Source organism: Electrophorus electricus, chromosome 14, assembly GCF_041902795.1.
Source record: "Electrophorus electricus isolate QZ-2024a chromosome 14, ASM4190279v1, whole genome shotgun sequence".
Classification (NCBI taxonomy): Eukaryota; Metazoa; Chordata; class Actinopteri; order Gymnotiformes; family Gymnotidae; genus Electrophorus; species Electrophorus electricus.
The window spans coordinates 22845629-22864316 of NC_137510.1; the positions used below are offsets into that span (position 1 = coordinate 22845629).

The 18688-nt window shown below is 41.2% G+C and overlaps 1 protein-coding gene across 1 annotated transcript; it reads left to right on the top strand.

Annotated features, from left to right (window-relative positions):
- The first annotated feature begins 9013 nt into the window (after positions 1-9013).
- On the top strand, positions 9014-18449 carry has2 (hyaluronan synthase 2). The gene is made up of 4 exons (XM_026999094.3): positions 9014-9522; positions 13579-14205; positions 16465-16566; positions 17081-18449. The coding sequence occupies exons 2-4, from the start codon at positions 13579-13581 to the stop codon at positions 18008-18010; spliced, it is 1659 nt and encodes a 552-aa protein (XP_026854895.1). The 5' UTR covers positions 9014-9522; the 3' UTR covers positions 18011-18449.
- The last annotated feature ends 239 nt before the right edge of the window (positions 18450-18688 follow it).

An 18688-nucleotide genomic window follows, 5' to 3' on the forward strand; every position in this document is an offset into this window, starting at 1 on the left:
TGAATCTCGTCTGGAGAATCTATCATCTGCCCTCATGCTGATGTTTTGAAGGATATCCACTCCTAGACAGACTAGCATCAGTACTAGTTTATTTCATTTGTAAGCATGTCAGTGGAAGGTGTTTTATACCTGGGCGGAAATTCCCGTTGTAGAAAGTATATGGCAGAGCCAGTCAAACACACACCTGAACTGATTGGAATGTCTCACTTTGGTTATCGTAGAAATTTATATTCTTTCTCCATCACTCACCTCTGTTAAAACCATCTGTTCAAATAAGACAGGAGAATGGAACAACACTGAGCTTTCTGTTAGCAAGTTGTGTGTTGCCTGTTAAATAAGCTTGTGTTTATTTATTGTTATGACTTAAATGAAGAACATGTCACATTTATAGAGCCATTCATGCAAAAATACAGATATCGCCAATAAGTTCACAAACCTTTCCCCCGTAACTTTAAATAGCCAAAAATGCCAACGGAGACAGAACTGCAAGCACAAAGTGATAGCGCCCATGTTCAGTCCTCATTGTTGGTGATTGGTAATGGATAAAACTGCAGGGCATGGGGATGAGCTGAACACTCCACACACAGGCTGGTGAAGTGGAACCTCCAGCCCGCAAATGAGGTCTCTGAGCTGATGTCACGCCGAGGGTGAGATGGCGTCAGCAGACAGGTATCCACTGCAGCTGAAAAACATCTCCAGGGTTCAGTCGGCTGAAGAACTGGGACCACCAGGCCTTTACAATATCATCACCGCACTCCACCCCCACCTCGTGCTGGCAGAACTTTTTCTGTCTGATGTCTGACTTTAATAGGCTGGCATGGATCCTGACACATTCAGCAGCACTATACATTGCAGTGTGAGTGATATAATCCCACTTGCATTTACATAGCAGGAGCTTTGATGGGGAAAGAAGGTGGTTGCAGCAACTAGGGAAACATAATGGTTGAAGTGCTGAGAGAAACGTTCATATATATTTGAGTCTGCACACACGTTTGATGATGCATTTCGAAATCGATACGTTTCATGTTTCTTTTTTCTTTTCTTTTTGAAAGACTGGAAACGTGTAAGGAAACTTAAACATGGCTTTTCCATATCAGTGAATACCCTCTAGAAGTTTCTTTGATTAGGAACAGACTGCATGGGAAATGACTGCTGTGCATTCAATAGACTCTTCAACATAAGAGTCTTTTCATAAAAAATAAAATAAAAAAAAATAACCCATGCAAATTACTAGCACAACACTATCTACAGACCATTATTTCTGCTGCAGGATATGCTTGGCAGTATATGAATGTGTAATTGCCTAAAACAATGGCTCCATTCTTTACATTATGGCAAAATAACCAATGCAACCAGATGTTTCCAGGGAGTATAAGTACCACTCTGGTTTTCTAATGTGTTCCCCATTTCCAAAGGCTTGGGAAATGACACAGTGCAGACCCCACCGGATATAAGACCAGTTCTTCCTAGTTGCACCCACTGAAGACCATCAGAGTCTCAGTGTGTCTTTTGATGAGGAAAGGCTTAATTGTATACAAAAGATTCCTGTATTTCAACTATTCATATTGATCTAACCAACAGTCATTTATTTTGAGTGATAACTAACTTTGCCCTCCTTATGTATGTATTCCCATTGTCTACAGTGCATTCCAGTGTTGCAAAATTTCTCCACAATACTTTTTCTGTATTGCCCTCATCCTCAAATCCATCAAATCAGTCTAACGGAGGGATAGAAAACCTATGAATTCACAAGGGTTCAGTTTGCAGCCAGGGAATGATTGTCAAAGACTGAAAACAGAAGGAGCTTTCTTCTCGCAGTTTGAATCTTCACTAAAGACAGGCCTGTGCATCAGAGAGTAAACAGTTCCAGCTGGCCCAAGGTGGCATGCCTCGGGAAATGATGGCTATATTACCCCCACAAACATGCCAAGAGGACAGGCCTCAGAGGAACAACTTTGCTCTAATTTGAACAAACGAAACTGTAATTTATTTAGGGATGTGTCATTTAAAAAATCAGATGTACCAATCACAGACGTTCTCATGCTCTCTCATTAACTTGCTAGCAACAACATAGCTGTAAGCAAATCAACAGTGAGAGAGGTGTCGAGGTGGGTATATTCAACAAAGGAATTATTAAAACAACTATTATATTGACAAAGGCATGTCTTATGGCATTGTGATGCAAATCGCTAAATGTGAGTACCATTTCAAACTAACAGCTAGCCAGAAATAAATTACATCCACAAATGCATATTAGAGGTTTTAATGTCAGACCGACTGACTGAGATTGCTGAAGACAGATCTGCTGTAATGATTAAAATATTTGCCCTGTACAGAGTCTTTTAAGATCTCCTATAATTCAGCCATCTTCATTGCAACCCTGATCTTGACATTAATCTCGTTTTCATGCCTTCCTGTTGATCCAGATTACCATGAATACCCTGTACACTGTTGATTCAGATCACCTTGAAAACCCTGTATACGGTGCTTCTGGACTGATATAGAACAGATCATTTTAGCAAAACAAACAAACAAACAAATAAAAAAACGCATTTATGACACAGATCACAGAAAGTAGCATGTAAAGTGTGGCAATGTGTCTCTGCAATTCTGTCATCCTTTCTGTTTTTGAAATACAGAGAATAAAGCTGTGATCATTTTAAGAAGCTAGTGCATTCACTGGCTTTATTATACTGTAGACAGCTGATTCACTATAATTTATTCCTCAGCAAGTATGCTTGATCATATTAATAGGTATTATATTCAGCAAATATTCTTTATTAAATTGAAGTTGACATTGGTCAGGATAAAACACCTCAATATTTGAGATATAATAGATTAATTGAAAGTCATTCATTGTACCATTTAAGGATATTCATACAAAAATTAATTCATGCAAAAGAAATAAAATATTGCGATGATAGTAATGAAATAAAAATAAAAATATTGAGACAGTATTGTAATGAAAGTGTGATGTAATTTAACAATACTGGTTTCCTAACAAGTGAGAACCTTTCAGAAGTACCACGTGATCTAAATGACAGAGTCACTGAAGTTAAGCTACTTTAGAAATGTTTCTTCCAAAAGAAATAATTTCCAATTAGGTAAAAATGTATTTATTTTTTTCTGTGGCAAACAGGTTTGCTCTGCTACGTGGTGCTTGAGAAGTGTCCCTCTGACAGGCCTGGGAACAGAGGTAGAGCTGCTGGAAGCCGTGAATGTCCTTGTCTGTGTGAAAGTGAAAAGAAGCCTCATATGTTCATGCTTAGGGTATGTTGAGAAATCACTGAGTGCAGCAGCTAATTCCCCACTGCAGCAGTGTTACCATAACTGTTTATGTATCTCCTCAAGCATGACGTGGCTGTATGACGGCGAAGGCCCAAGCTGAAACAACCGATTGGTTCTAATGGAGCTTCGAAACAACAGCATTCACTTCCTCCACTCAGTGTGCATGGTGGTTCATTATGTGGCTTTTTAAAACCACTTTCCACATAAAAAAACCCTAATTTTTTGTAATGAAATGACATAATATAGACCTCAAAAATGAAATAGTCGTGGCTGTTTTTCTTTCAGTTGGAGAGGGTGGGGACGCATGGCGAGCGCACTGCGTGGGTCCTTCACCACACGGCTGAAAGGTCTTTCCGCCACACTGGGTAACCTCATCATATCAGGCCTTATCCAAGGGGCTTCACACTATTGGGTTACATTTACATGACATCACAAGTGCCATTATAAGAGTCCAACATGACAGAAGAAGGGGACCTCCTGGAGGGCCACAGATTACAGGGGAAAGATAGTGGGTGTTCTCCTGATTCAAATCCTCAGACTCCTTCTTAGGTGGAGTTGTTTTGTGACAGAGATGGGCGAAGAAGCAAACTGTACTCTTAGAGATGAAGTCAGTGCTCTTTCAGCTCGAGAAAAACTGTGGGCAAATTTGACAAGCGCCGAATCAGAACGAAATAACATTGACCTAGTATGTCCATGTCAATAAAGTCCAAATGAGAAGGATGTATAGATTCTAAGAATAATAGACTTCGCTTGAGTTAATTTTTTTTTGCTGTTGCTTCATCCCTCCAGCCTGCAGATATTTAAAATCCTAATCTCCAAATGCTTAGACTTTTCTGACCTATGAATCCATGTCAAATTAACCCCCAGTCAGGGCAGCAAGCATGTCATGATGGGATCTTAGTCGGTTCCAGGGGCTAGGAGTCTGACTCTTGCACACTAGGGATGTAGGGGAGGCAAAGAGGAACTAACTTCCCGCTGCTCCAAACATAAACTCTCCCTCAGCGCTGATTCAACTAGCCTCACTGCTCACATGAAGCAGTGATGTACTGCACCATGTTGCTGACTTTGTAACCAGTCATAAATCATTGTGATTTAATGTCAGATCTACAAGTCAAAAGGGCACAGTGAAACTTTAGGATTTGAGAGCAAAGCATGGTTTCCAAGCAGCTGTCCTGGAAAGTCACCTACATTCTGTTCTAAGCAGTTGCATTTAATACATTTTTAACAATGCAAAAATGAGTTTAGCACTACAGTAATAGACACCAGAGGGGGGTTTGTCTGATTGCTGCTTATGCAATTTTCTGAGAACATACACAATTTGAAAAACATTAATATCAACTATTTCTAAGTCCCTCAGAACCTAAATGTAGAAACAGATGAAGGAAATGAACCAAAAGCTGAAGTGATGACATGTGAGTTACACTAGCCCACTGTACGCCAGAAGGTTGCTTACAATCTGTAGCCTTGGGTTAACTTAAACCTTCCAAATGTCAAACATGATAAGCAGCTGCCCCGTCAAGAGTTCAGATATGCAAATAAAACCGTGAACAAAGTCGAATGAACGTGTAGCAGACGTTCAGAACTTCTATGGCTTTTCTAAACGAGCTCAGCAAGTAATTTAAGATGGAACCTGAAACTGAATCAGATGAACTGCAAATGAACCCTGCAGCCCATGGACGCCGCCATTTCCAACAGCTACACACAGGCTGAAGCAGTGGAGCTCTGGGCGACTTTCCTTCGTGAACTTCCACGATGGCCGTCATCCCAGGACAAACAGTGTGTGAGTCTGTTTACTCTCACTGCAAAGTCACTTCCCTTTCTCTCGCTGGACAGCCTAATTGCTCACTCTGGCCCGGACCCAGGCCGGGAGCACCAAGCCCACAGACAGGATGCAGAATGCTGTCACAGCCGTAAAGCAGCTTTGAAGATGGCTGAAATGGAAGTGTGGCCATACAGAGGAGCTCGAACTGCACTGCGTAACATTCTGACCTCCTTTGCACTATTACCCCCATAATAAGCAAGCACCACCAGCCCCTTACAGTTTCGATTTTAGATACTGCTGTTACTGAAAGGATCATCAGTAGATAAAGCCTAATAACCCATAACGTCTGCTTAGTTCCTGTTTCATGCTGTGTATGGATTCAGTGTGATGGTCAGTGTGTCTGTGTGACAGTGGTCTTGTTGCCAAGCGAATTAATTGCTTCACTTGTAAACTAAAACTGAGACTACACTACAGCAGGTGGATCTAGGTATTCTAACAGAGAATATAATTAATGAACAAATGGCAAAGATAAAGGGAACTTAGATGTGTACATATACGTCATATAAAAGCACTTTGCATGCTTTTGTTTGATGAATAATGGAGCAAAAAGACTGCTTTCAACCTTGCGCTTGGAAAACTTCCTCATATACGCTTGACTCCCCAATGGCATCACAAAGGGGTAGCAGAGTGAGACAAATTGTCAAATAACAAAAAAGAACATGGATTGGTTTAACTCTGTATGGTTTTCAAGTTCCCATGTTCTCTATGGTAACAGGGAAAACAAGTAGGGTGGAGTACCAACATCCTGACTATAACTCTCTTTCTCTCTCTCTTTCTTTATCAATCATGCTCACACTTTCACAAAATGTTGAAGAAACACAGTGGGGTTCCTTTGGAAACAGGCTTGCTTTAAGCTCAATGCTTTCATTCTCTGCGTACAGCTCTTCCAGAATGATTGTTTGTTGATAATCACTGCTTAGAGAAAGGACCTCTGCTGACCAGTGATGATAGCACAAGCAGTGGACACAACTGTGGAAAAGTTGAGCAGTGGCTAGCTGTGAGTGAGGTGCTTTCCTTAAGAGTTCAAAGGGCACGTTTACCTATTAGTCACTCTCTGGCCCTACTGTCAGTGAAGAAGTCTGAGAAGGCTTGTTGCCATAAAACAGGGCTAGAGGCAGAGCTAAGGGACACGACTTGACCGATTTTACGAGTCCCAAATGAGTCCATCCCAAAAACTGAAAACAAACACTCTAAATGAGTAAATTTTTACTTCAGAATCTGGACTTATCTCCATTTTCCTTCAGAAAATGATTTGTTTCTCTTGAAACAAGGCATAGTGACAACTGCAAAGGATGGTGGAGGATGTTCGTGGCATAATTCATTTATGTACTCATTTATTTATTTATTTTATTTGAAAAACACATTTCCTGAACTGAGATATCAGAAACCAACAGCTGCCTTTATTACAGTCAAGCCATTTCCTCTCACTGTGTAAACAGAGAACTATTTTCTTACATTCGGACATATTAGAATGAATCTACAAAGATCCATGGGAATATCTAAGATCTCGCTAATCATAAATTTTAAATACCCCCATATAAACAGTGACCAGTATGAGAGTAACTGGGGAATTGTTTGTGCTCACTTCCATGCCTGACCTTCCTCTGAAAACTGAGTTATCTCTCACAGTCCAGTAGATGGGAGACAGCACCAGACTGAGACATAAGTGCGTCTCAGCTTTGGCCAGATCCACCTAAGGTTCAGTTCAACTTTCAGTAAACTGGTGGTTCTCCATATTTTTTGCATTTTCTATACTCCAATACACCACACTTTACTCATGAAGCGCATGAAAATGACCTGGTGTGATCAATTGCGCGTTAACGGCAGAGAAAACACAAAAATGTGCAGGACCTCTGCATCAGTCCAACCAGGACCACTGAATGTGAACCAGATTTATTTTTCTCAGTTGAGAGGAGTTTGCTTTCCAGATATGTAAGCTGGAAATATCAGGGTATAAGAGTCCCAGCAAATCGCAGTGTGTATCGCATGCTATTGTATCGCACACTATTGTCAACCAAGACTCTTCAGAGAGAGCCCTATGTGAATTATGTATAGACATGCCGTAATTAAAGGTGGCCAATGTGTAGGTTATCATATTTAATTTTTCTTAAGTTTCTAATAAATTGGTAAACAGCAAAACAGAAATGTTAAAGGACTAAAGAAAAATGTTCAAGTGTTCCGTGTTCTACAGATGATACCTAAAATATATTCAATATCGTAAAGTAATTTATCACAATAATAACGGCATATCGTAGTATCGCTCATCCCTAGCCATAAGCAGTGTTGTCTCTGAACGTCCGCAGCAAAAAAGAGAAAAGATAGTAGTTACAAGGGAGTCTTAAACACCACAGAATATTTTAATCTCTGCTGAAAAGCAATAAGCCACCACCAACAAAGGAGCGTCACTTCTTAGCATCCTGCTATACTTTCTGGTTCCAATCCGATGTGAAACAATAACTACATCAGTGTCCTTGATCAAAACACAAGGCAAAATGGGCAGCACATGGCTGCTCAATGATGCCATTGTTCTGAACTCAACAAAGAGCCTGAAGGTTCCATCAGACTAAAGCTAAAGTAAACTATTTTTTCTTGTCTTGGCCAGTATACACAGCATGCACCCCTAGGTGGTGTTCAGGGTGGTTGGTTAGAGAGGGATAGGATCCATACGGACAGAGCACAATGAAGTTCTGTGCTGTCCTACGCTGGGCCCATGTGGTCCGAGAGCTTTAAGTGAGTCAGCAGAACATGTGGTTGCTGTTCATCAAAGTCAGCTTGGGGTAGTAGAGTCCCCTGGGCATTAAACTCATCAGTTCCTAGACCTCAGCGCTTCTCTGGAGTACCAGCAGGAGATGAAGCCTTCAAGTTGGGCACACCTCCCTGGAAGCTGGAGTTGTGCAGTGCCTGGCTCCTTTTCCCCTCGGGCAAGCCTGGAGTCCACTGGGCCTGGCTCTTTTCTTGCTCTGTCATTGTGCAGCCTTTCTCAAATAAACAGCGGGCCAAATTAACACATAAGGAACTGGGTCATTCACATGGACATGGACCATTGCCAGAAGGGAAAAGCAATGCTTAATCCCTATGGGCAGAAAGTGTCCTTTGAAATTTACAGGGGTTTGTTTATAAAAACGTGGGCTAAATAAGCAAACAACATATATTTGTCAGATTTTAGGTTCTTATTCTTATTAGATAGAATTAGTTTGGATGGCTTGTGTATAACGAATATATGATGTTTTTAACAATAAACACACGCACACACCTGTGTGTATTTATGTGTTATTGTTATTATTGTTATTATTACTACACTTTTATGCAGGGCAAATGTTTCCAAAATAATTTACATATGCCGGTTCTCTCGGTGTCCCCATCAAGAAATCAGTAATATGCATCTAACCTTTTCACTCAGCATATTCGTCAGATTCAAAATTATATGGCGTCCCCTGGTGGTAAATATGTGTATTGCACTTAATCCACTTTCTAAAACGTATCTGCGAAATTAAAGAAAAGTTTCAGACAGGAAAAACTCGATGTAATCAGTATTTTCATAATTTACATAGTATTATAGTAAAAGCGCTGATTTTCACAGTATTTTTAACATACCCCACAACCACTTTTTTCAAATACTGTATTTATTACACCTCAGGCTACCTGTATCCAATATATGCCCTAGGGAAAGTTTTACATTCTGGTCATTAACAGTTTATATAAGGGACACTAAACACGCCTTTGGTTTCGTGATATGCTGTACGCAGTAAATACCCCTTAAGTATTTCACACGAGTAACTTGATGTCCGGATAATTGTCCAGCGCGCACTACATCCCACTTTGGAAGTTTGAATGAGAAGAACTTTTTTTTTTCATTTGCTCCTCCTTTGCCCCCGAACCTGCCCCCCTTATTAAAACAACCCAAACCCCTAGCCGGTTAAAAGACCTTACAAATGTATGGGCTACAGGAAACATAAACGTGTCGCGTCTGGAGAAAACGTAGAACAAGTTTAGCGCGTCAGTTCCCGGTTTAAACCAGTATGTTTGGAAAAACTTGAATCAACAATATTTCTTATCGCTAGCACTGATTACTTTTGGATACTTTTTTCTATCGTTTTCAAAACCTGACAACGCTAAAAATGACTGTCGGGAAGATGAAACAAACTTTGCCAATCAAACTCGCGCATCCTTTGAGTACTGGATGCAACTGACGAAGAAGACATCAGACTTGAATGTTTTCACCCGTTATATGGAAAACGTGGATACAGCACATCATTGCTTTTTAAAGAGGGACGTTTTAAGGGACTCCATGCAGGTTTCCTCTGAATTCTCCCAAGAAACGTATATCAGAAAGTTTGTCCAGTCACTGCTCTGCGAAAAGAGTTTCGCCTGACTGCATCTCCAAAGGGACATCTCCAAATAGCTGCTTCAAGGTATGAATAATAATTAATAAATTCGGGGTCTGTTTCATTCATAAAAATGTAAAACTGACCAACAGACATTATATTATACATCTACCCTGTTTTACCCCGTAATTGTTAAAGTTTAATATAGGCTACCAAGTTGGATAATGTTGTAAGACTGAATGGCGCGCCTCTCAATCTCCCAATTGAAATAAGTTACTGGAGGGCAGCTCAGTAATTTATTTCCATTCGTCTATGTCCCAAGGAACTCGTCTGCTTTACATTATGAGAAATTAGACTATGTGGTCACTACCAGCGGCCGGGAGAGCTGGCACGGAGGCGTGCGCGAGGTTAACGTGGTTGCGCACGGATGAGGTCCTCCAGTGCACCGCGGTTCGCAGTGACGTTCTGTGCAGGCAGTCATATTTGGTCAGGTTCTGTGAGCGCGGGGCTCCCAGGTGAACATAGGCATAGCTTGTCCTTGTCCTTAATGCACATCTGGAAAGTCAAATAGTGAGGACAACAGTGAGAACAAATAACAAGTTGACTTGAAAAACTTTATTTATTTTGGGAAAAAGTCCTATCGGCCAGTCTGAATGTTTAATGATATTTTAAATGTCTAAAATGTAAGTGATATATGGCCTCTTAGCTGTAACATCACTGCTGAATCACACAGTGAAGCTGCAACAGCAATGGCGCGAGATTAGTAGCATGCAGAATTTATTATCAAGGTGACGCGAATAGTGACGTCATTGACTTTACTGATTTTTTTTTTTTTTTAAATGCTCCCATAAAGACTATTTTACGTAGCATGAACAAAACATTTATTAGATAATTAGTATTTTCAGTATAGGAGTACTGAACAGTACAAACTGGAAACGTTTAGTAGCAATATTTAATTCATTTAGTGTAATATCTTTGTACTATGTTAGATTGTAGAAACTGGCTTTGGTCATAGGTTTTAGACACCTATCCATTCTACCACTGCACCTGTAGACCATCCTGATTTAGTATGATGCTTTTGTTCTTCATTAACATGCTTTTATATTTATGATGTTGCATGTTATTCTTTATGACCTCACTTTGCCATGACATGTAATGGAACCGTGGCAGGATGCCTGAGGCACTGCAGTGATTAAACAAATGTAAATTATGTCATCCATTTGAAATTATGCTAATATATACTTTTCATCGGAAATTAAGGAGAAAGAGATAAAGTTCTCTAACCTTAAATAGAATTAATCCAATTAGAGCATTAACTGGCGAGATTTAAATGCTAAAATGTAACCAGTTCAATTTTCCCCCTTCATTATCAAAAGTCTCTCATCTACGCATTCATGCTAATCATTAGCACAATGACACCAAATCCTAAAGCCCAAACATCCTGGAGTAAAACACACCCCACACGTGTGGTCTTGGTGTGCAGAAGCGGTGCTGAAAAGAAGAGACAGTTTCCAGGCCATGACTCTGGCCATTTGATCGCCTTTCGATCAGTCATAGTTTACCATAGTCATGTAGGCAGAAACCTGCAAAAGCCCAGACAACCTTTAAATAATCACAGACAATTATCTCATGCTTATCTCTTCTGTCTTCTTATTTGCGTTTAGTCATCTTTGGTTGTGATTGCGTAAGAGTCAGCAATAGTCATACTACAGTCATTATCTGTAAAGGCTCTGACTGTCTCCGCATACGCCGAATGCATTCCCTGGGTGCTTTAGGGCTTTGGTTGTGAAAAGTTGAAAGTGGTTCTGGAGGCACACCCTGCCTTTTCCTCATTAGCATAATGAGTGCCATGAAGGTGTGAATCCTATTCATTGCCTGCTCATTGCATAGGGCTGGGACGTTGTGTAGAAAGGTAAGTGGAGCACAGAGTTAGTCAGCGGTAGCAGCAGCACAGAGCTCTAGACCAAGAAAAATGATGAATGTACTAGTGGTTGGAGCATTTTTCCGGAAGGCGCCTTTGGCAATATTCCCCAGACTGAAGTTCCCAGACTTCTCTCCCACTCTTTCCCAAGGTGCAGCGCTGCCCACCCAGCAGGAAGATCTCCACCAACGCCTAGCCGAACAGTGCCCCTGGAGTTCACATAGGGCCAACAATAACACTGTACCATAGTCTTAGGTTTTGTGTGTCATCTCAATTGGTACTGTCAAAGTACTAGTGAACTTAAAAATATAGCTTTTCACCTGTAGTTGTATTGCAATAATACTAGTTTTGACTGGAAACCATGGCTTCTATTTCAGGAATTTATAGTGAGGGTGTGCCTTTGACACTCATTATGTTTTGTTTCTAATTTCCAAGCTATCTTAATAATAAAATAGTATGATTTTTCACATTGATTCAAACAAATAGAAGAGTATGGGCTTTTTAACTTTAGAAATATCACTCAGTACAGTACAATGTCCTTGAAAAGCATTATCCCAAAGAGATAAAGCTGAACTACAGATGCAGGAGAATTACATTACACAAAGCTTCCCATATGTAACCTCTACTGGTATCTACACATTTACATTTGATTCTTTCCAAGGATCAGGACCACAGTGTGGCACTGTACTCTAAGTGAGTGCATTGCCAAGTCTGCTAGACATCCACCCTAATAAGACCACACAGATAAAAGAAACACCTGCTCTTTCCGCTGACTGAGAAGATTAGTTTACATTTTTTCACAGTTCTGGTCAATTCACTCTGTGTTTGAGCTTAGTGAGAAGAACAGGGTCTCGCCAGCTCGAACTTGGAATTTCTGTAAATGCTGTGTTGTAGTTCATCTACTGTTGACATCGGACTTGAATCTTCCCCCAATGGGAATAGTTCAGCTATCTGGTACTGATGTACTCCAACTCCTCCCTGCACAATTAACAACAACCACCTCTGAACATATGCTGCTGCACTTGCAGTCAGTAGGCAATAGGTTTGTATATAAGAGGGCACATGCTGCAAGTCTTCCCACTTTTGAGGCTTTGGAAGCAGTGTGCTTGATATGGAGCAACAGCTGTGGTTTTGGATTGACGGCAAGCATATTTTCATCCAAGCATATACACAAAAACAAATACAATTGAAAGTTGCACACTTGGGTCGCTTATTGGTCTCAAAGGGCTGTCTTAGAGAAGAAAGAGAGCACAATGTTGCAGCAATCTAGGCATCTCTGTCTGCAGGCAAACATCTCTGGAGAGATGCGGCTTTGGATAAACAAGAGCAATGCCTTAAGTAATGCAGGAAAGTGTTACTTTCAATATCATTTAGTCCTCTTGACTAATCCCTGCATCTTTATAAGCATGAGCCATACTTTGTCTGCAGCCAGTCTTTAAAATGAACACTGTGGTCCAGCCAGAGTTTATGGTGAGACAGGAATTGAAGGGGTCTGCAATGCTCGGCGAGCAGCTCTTTAGATGTTAGTGCCTTCCAACAGGCCTGCACGTGTCTGCACGTGTCAAAGTGGTGTCTGGAAGGTGGAGAGCACCAGCAGCAAGGGCCTCATAAACCACGATGATGACGTTAAAGGCAGCGGCACGTGAGAGTTCACCTCGCACAGAGCTCGACCTCGCCATGTCTGCCTCGCTTCAGAAGGGCCGAGGCCAGAGAGGGACGGTGCTACGCGTCCATCCGCTTGGGGCATAGAGAAAGATATCAGTGCATAAAGCTTGTTCAAGAAAAGGGTCTCTCCCCAGGCAAACAATGGAGAGGGTCTTTAGCCCAGTCCCCCGAAAAATCTCAATTTCATTGCTCATGTCTTCCCACGAAGATATAAACAGATGATGTCATAGGGTGGTGCTCTGCTACAGGGTCTGCCAAGCAGATGGTGAGCTGCATTAGTGAGGAAACTTGGAACAAATGGACACAGATTGTTCTGACATTCAAACGGAGAGGAGAGGGAGAGAAATATAGCTGTCTGAAGTATTCAGCTGCTTATGGAGCACATAGGGGAAAGGTTTATGCGGTTTTCATGATGCACGAGTAGCTGCACATAAATGACCCCAATCTGTCCAGTCTCCCCTCCATAACGTCTCTATCAGTTTATATTACAAGTATTATTCCACTGTTCTTATGCATGTGGATTATTGTTAACCACAAGTCTTTGTTATTGTTTTCAGATGAGATGTGATAAAGTGATCACCTACCTGAGGATTATTGGGACAACACTGTTTGGAGTTTCGCTGCTTGTAGGAATCTCTACAGCCTACATCATGGGCTATCAGTTCTTCTCCACTACAGGCAATTACTTGTCCTTTGGGCTCTATGGGGCCATTTTGCTTGTTCACCTCATCATCCAGAGCTTGTTTGCTCTGCTTGAGCGCAGAAACATGAGACGCTCCATGGAGACCCCGATCAAACTGAACAAGTCGCTAGCCCTCTGCATCGCTGCCTACCAAGAAGACCCAAACTACTTGAGAAAATGTTTAATATCCGTCAAGAGGCTTACATACCCAGGCATCAAAGTGATCATGGTGATCGATGGGAATAATGAGGACGACAGCTACATGATGGACATCTTTCGGGACATAATGGGCCGAGACAAGGCAGCCACTTACGTCTGGAAGAGCAATTATCACCAGCAAGCATCAGGGGAGACCGACGAGTCGTACGCCGAGAGCCTGCAGCATGTCTCTCAGCTGGTGCTCAACAATAAATGCATCTGCATCATGCAGAAGTGGGGGGGGAAGAGGGAGGTCATGTACACGGCCTTCAAAGCCCTGGGAAGGAGCGTGGACTACGTGCAGGTGAGTCTCCACAGCGACGCGGGCCACGCTGAGCCGAAAGAGGTAGCTGGGGAATACAAAGGTGTTTTTGTGCCTGTTGAAATAGGTGCCTGTGTAACGTGTGTAGAAAACTAAGAGGTAAGGGAAGTAGCTGCTTGTTTAACAGTGATGGAGTTCATCAGCGATCTGTGAGCGCCACTATTCACACATCTCAGAGCGATTTCAGGCTCATTTGGATTATTCTACCAGCATAGCCATGATGTCATGAAGTTTAGAACATGGAAGTACAGTTTGATCAAATTATGACTGTCTGAATTAATGGTTGATTGAAGGAACACAATATATAATGCACAACTGGCACAATCACAGGATTAGACATGCAGCTCAAATCTAAAGATTGTTTACATGTAAACATTATAAAGGTATAATGTTTGATGATAAACATGTGCTTAGCTTTAGTGATTTGTGACCTTACATTTATGACCTGAAGTTTTCTTTATTTTGAATTTGTTTTGACACCAGCGGGGATGTACTTCAAATTAGTGGCGCAATCCAAAACTATCATGTATCATTAGCTACTTAGTAGTTATTCTCTCATTTTGCACTTCACTAAGTGTTATTGAATAACATATGGAGCATTCAGTGTTTTTACTGACTGGAGAACCTCTCCATACTGTTCCAGCTCTTGGTTTACAAATATGGGCCATAGAGTTAGTCCTGTGAAGCATAAGACATAACAAAGGTGTCAATATTCAAGGCAAGCCTCGGTGGTGATGCAAACATCTGCTTTTTGCTTTAGATCTGTCTGGTGTTGGAATCTAGCTCACTGAGATGAAAAATCAGTCTAATGAAAGAATGGCCTTGTTTCTGCAAAGCCTGTAACCTTTTTTTTACTCGAGTAATCATGTCAGGACCTCTTGGGAAACTTTACGAATGGTGTGATTTTATCCACCCACCACCTGGTTCTAATGAAGTTCCTGACCTCTGCTCCATGAGGAAACCCGTAATTGCGCTTAGCTTATCACCAGTCTGTCATAGTGGACTACCAGACTGGTGGTTACTCTCATTGTGGGTTCTGGTTGGATGAGATTGTTCCAGCATCAGTCTGGAAACAATAAGGTCACAACCTTTTTGTCAAACCACCTTGGTTGTATACCCCTATATCAATGGCTTTTGTCTTTGATCAGCCTAGATTACTAATAAAATGGTGACTGGCAAAGTAAGTGAAATTAGCCATCAGAAGAAGAGAAAGCTAATATCAACTGAGCACCTTTTATTATCTTGCACCGGTCTTAAAGGTTGAAGGGCTGTCATATAAAATAATGTGAGATAATATTCAAATGTTTACAGAAAGAGACAGTACTCATTATATACCAAACCAATACAATTCAATATATTGATAATGCTGAATATATACCAAACCAATACAAAATTATACATAAGGAGCCAGAAGGAGCCTGATTGCATATACAGTAATACCCACATGCCACTAAACTTTAATTTTATCCATGGACTAATATTTTTTGGAAATCTTGCTCTTATCCTCACCTTATCTTATGAGGAAGTACTTCTTTTAATTGTCATTGAATAACCTCCTGCTGACTAGTGTTTGGTAAGTTGCTAAAAAGCTTGGAGTATATGTATTGTCAAAGAGACTTGTGTTCGGCTGAGAACTTACATTCTTTGGCAACACTGTGTGCTGGAGATATAGTTTAAGACATCAAAATTGCATCATTTAAATAGTGGTTTCAAAAACATTCATTATCCTGGATTAGACTGATTTCATATGTTAACAAATGAAGGCATTATTGAATGCTTGTCTTCAAACTTTATTTTGTGCTATTTTTGGGAGCTTTTAAAGATTGAAGCTATTTGCTGTATTTCAGCAAACTTAAGCCTTTCTTATCTTGTAGTATTTCATTTGTATGGACCTTTGGGCCAAGTTTGCCTCAGGTGCAGGTGATAACACATTCTTTGGAAGAATTACTTGACTAAATATTTTATAGATTTCTTTGATTGCCACATTTGTGTTTCAGGAAACAAACATTCAGACAACAGGGAAACCAATTACACTGGACTGAAATCTCAGTGTTAAATCTCACCATTTCAGCCTTTGATTGAGTTTTAACATCAGCATCGTGAAGTTATTAGCAACATGTCCTGCCCGTGTCCAAGAATATTTGCAAATGAATCTCCTGGTGTGGTTAGTGAGAGTTCAGTCTTCCCTGAGTGCAGCAAGCAGTGTCTAACAGGCCTGTGTGTCTTGCCCTGTGTTGTCAGGTGTGTGACTCGGACACCATGCTGGACCCTGCTTCCTCAGTGGAGATGGTGAAGGTTCTGGAGGAAGACCCCATGGTGGGTGGAGTTGGGGGAGATGTACAGGTACCTATCCTTTTATAACTACTCTTATTAACTAACTATTACTATGACAGTGTAGTAGTGTAAATGCTGAACACAGCAAACCACTCTTATAGCCTTTAAACTAAGCTGTAGTTTCTGTAGTCTGATAACGATGGGAACATTTCTCTGCCTTCAGTGTTGTATATAGCCCGTTGGTGTATGAGTAAGGTATAGTGGGTGGATTGACAACTGCTTAACTTCGCTTGATGCTCAAGGAACATCAGTATTTCCACACCAGACATTCACTGTCTATTTTCCCAAGTTATCTGAAATGCATATTATTTCTACACAGCTCACACAAAGATAAGATTCCCAAAATTCTGTGTCCCCTCAGCTTTGAGTTTCCATTTGATTGCCATTGATTGTACACTCCAAATGTGATTTCCATATGTGGCATATGGCCAAGATGCACCTTAAGCAATCCCATCAACACAGGACTAGGCAACGGGGCCATTGCTCAGTTGTGTCCTCTGTCTTTGTCCCCACATCTCCTCAGATCCTGAACAAATATGAGTCATGGATCTCCTTCCTGAGCAGCGTGCGCTACTGGATGGCGTTCAACATCGAGCGAGCGTGCCAGTCCTATTTCGGCTGCGTACAGTGCATCAGCGGGCCGCTGGGCATGTACAGGAATTCGCTCCTCCACGAGTTCCTGGAGGACTGGTACAACCAGACATTCATGGGAAGCCACTGCAGCTTCGGCGACGACCGCCACCTGACCAACCGCGTCCTGAGCCTGGGCTATGCCACCAAGTACACAGCCCGCTCCAAGTGCCTGACCGAGACGCCCATCACGTACCTGCGCTGGCTCAACCAACAGACACGCTGGAGCAAGTCTTACTTCAGGGAGTGGCTGTACAACTCTATGTGGTTCCACAAGCACCACCTGTGGATGACCTACGAAGCTGTCATCACTGGCTTCTTCCCTTTCTTCCTCATCGCCACAGCCATTCAGCTCTTCTATCACGGCAGGATCTGGAACGTCCTTCTCTTCCTGCTGATCGTCCAGGCGGTGGCGCTCATCAAGTCCACATTCGCCAGCTGCCTCCGTGGAAATGTGGTCATGGTCTTCATGTCGTTCTACTCAGTGTTATACATGTCGAGTCTGCTTCCAGCAAAGATGTTTGCCATCGCCACGATCAACAAATCAGGCTGGGGCACATCGGGGCGGAAGACGATAGTGGTGAACTTCATTGGGCTCATCCCTATCTCAGTGTGGTTCACTATTCTGTTCATTGGCATCATGTACACGATCATTCAAGAGACACGGAAGCCATTTCCAGATTCGGAAATGATAGTATTAATAATTGGTGCAATAGTCTATGCCAGCTACTGGGTCATGCTTTTGACTTTGTACATGGTCCTCATAGCGAAGTGTGGTAAGAGGAAGAAAGAGCAGCAGTATGACATGGTGCTCGACGTCTAGTGATGCCCTGTTAACCCCTCCCCCTCTCGACGTTTACATTGTGAACAGTCTCAGACTGCTCTGCTTTGCGATCTCCCAGGGTTACAGGAAGTGACACCGTCAGGAGAGAGGTATTATTGCTGCTGTGACTGACCTTAAGAATATTTCTTTAAAGTAAAAAAAAAATTAACAAGTTGTAATGAGGTTCAGACTGTTGATGTGAACTTTGACTCGATTAGTATTCCAAAAACCACCAACTGAACTTGCTGTTTTTTTTTTTTCCAGGAAACTAATGTAAGTTCAGTTCCTATATGCACTTTTATGTCTCTCTCATCGTGCATAATGCTTGACAAAGATCTTGGATGAACAAAAATACCTCACAGGTTATGTTTGCATTGTGTGAATGATTGGGATGCAGTCACATAAGGCTCATTCTTTTAAATAATTTATTGTATTTTTTGAACATTATATATATATATATATATATATATATATATATATATATATATATATATATATATATATATATATATAACATTTTTAAAATGAAAGCAAAAACAAAACATGCTGTACTTTGTATTTGCATATTGTACTTCATTGCCTTTTATATAGACATTTTTATTTTTGCTTAGCCACCAAAGATTCTTTATTTTCAATCATATATATGATAAAATGCATTGTGCATTTAACTGTTGTGAC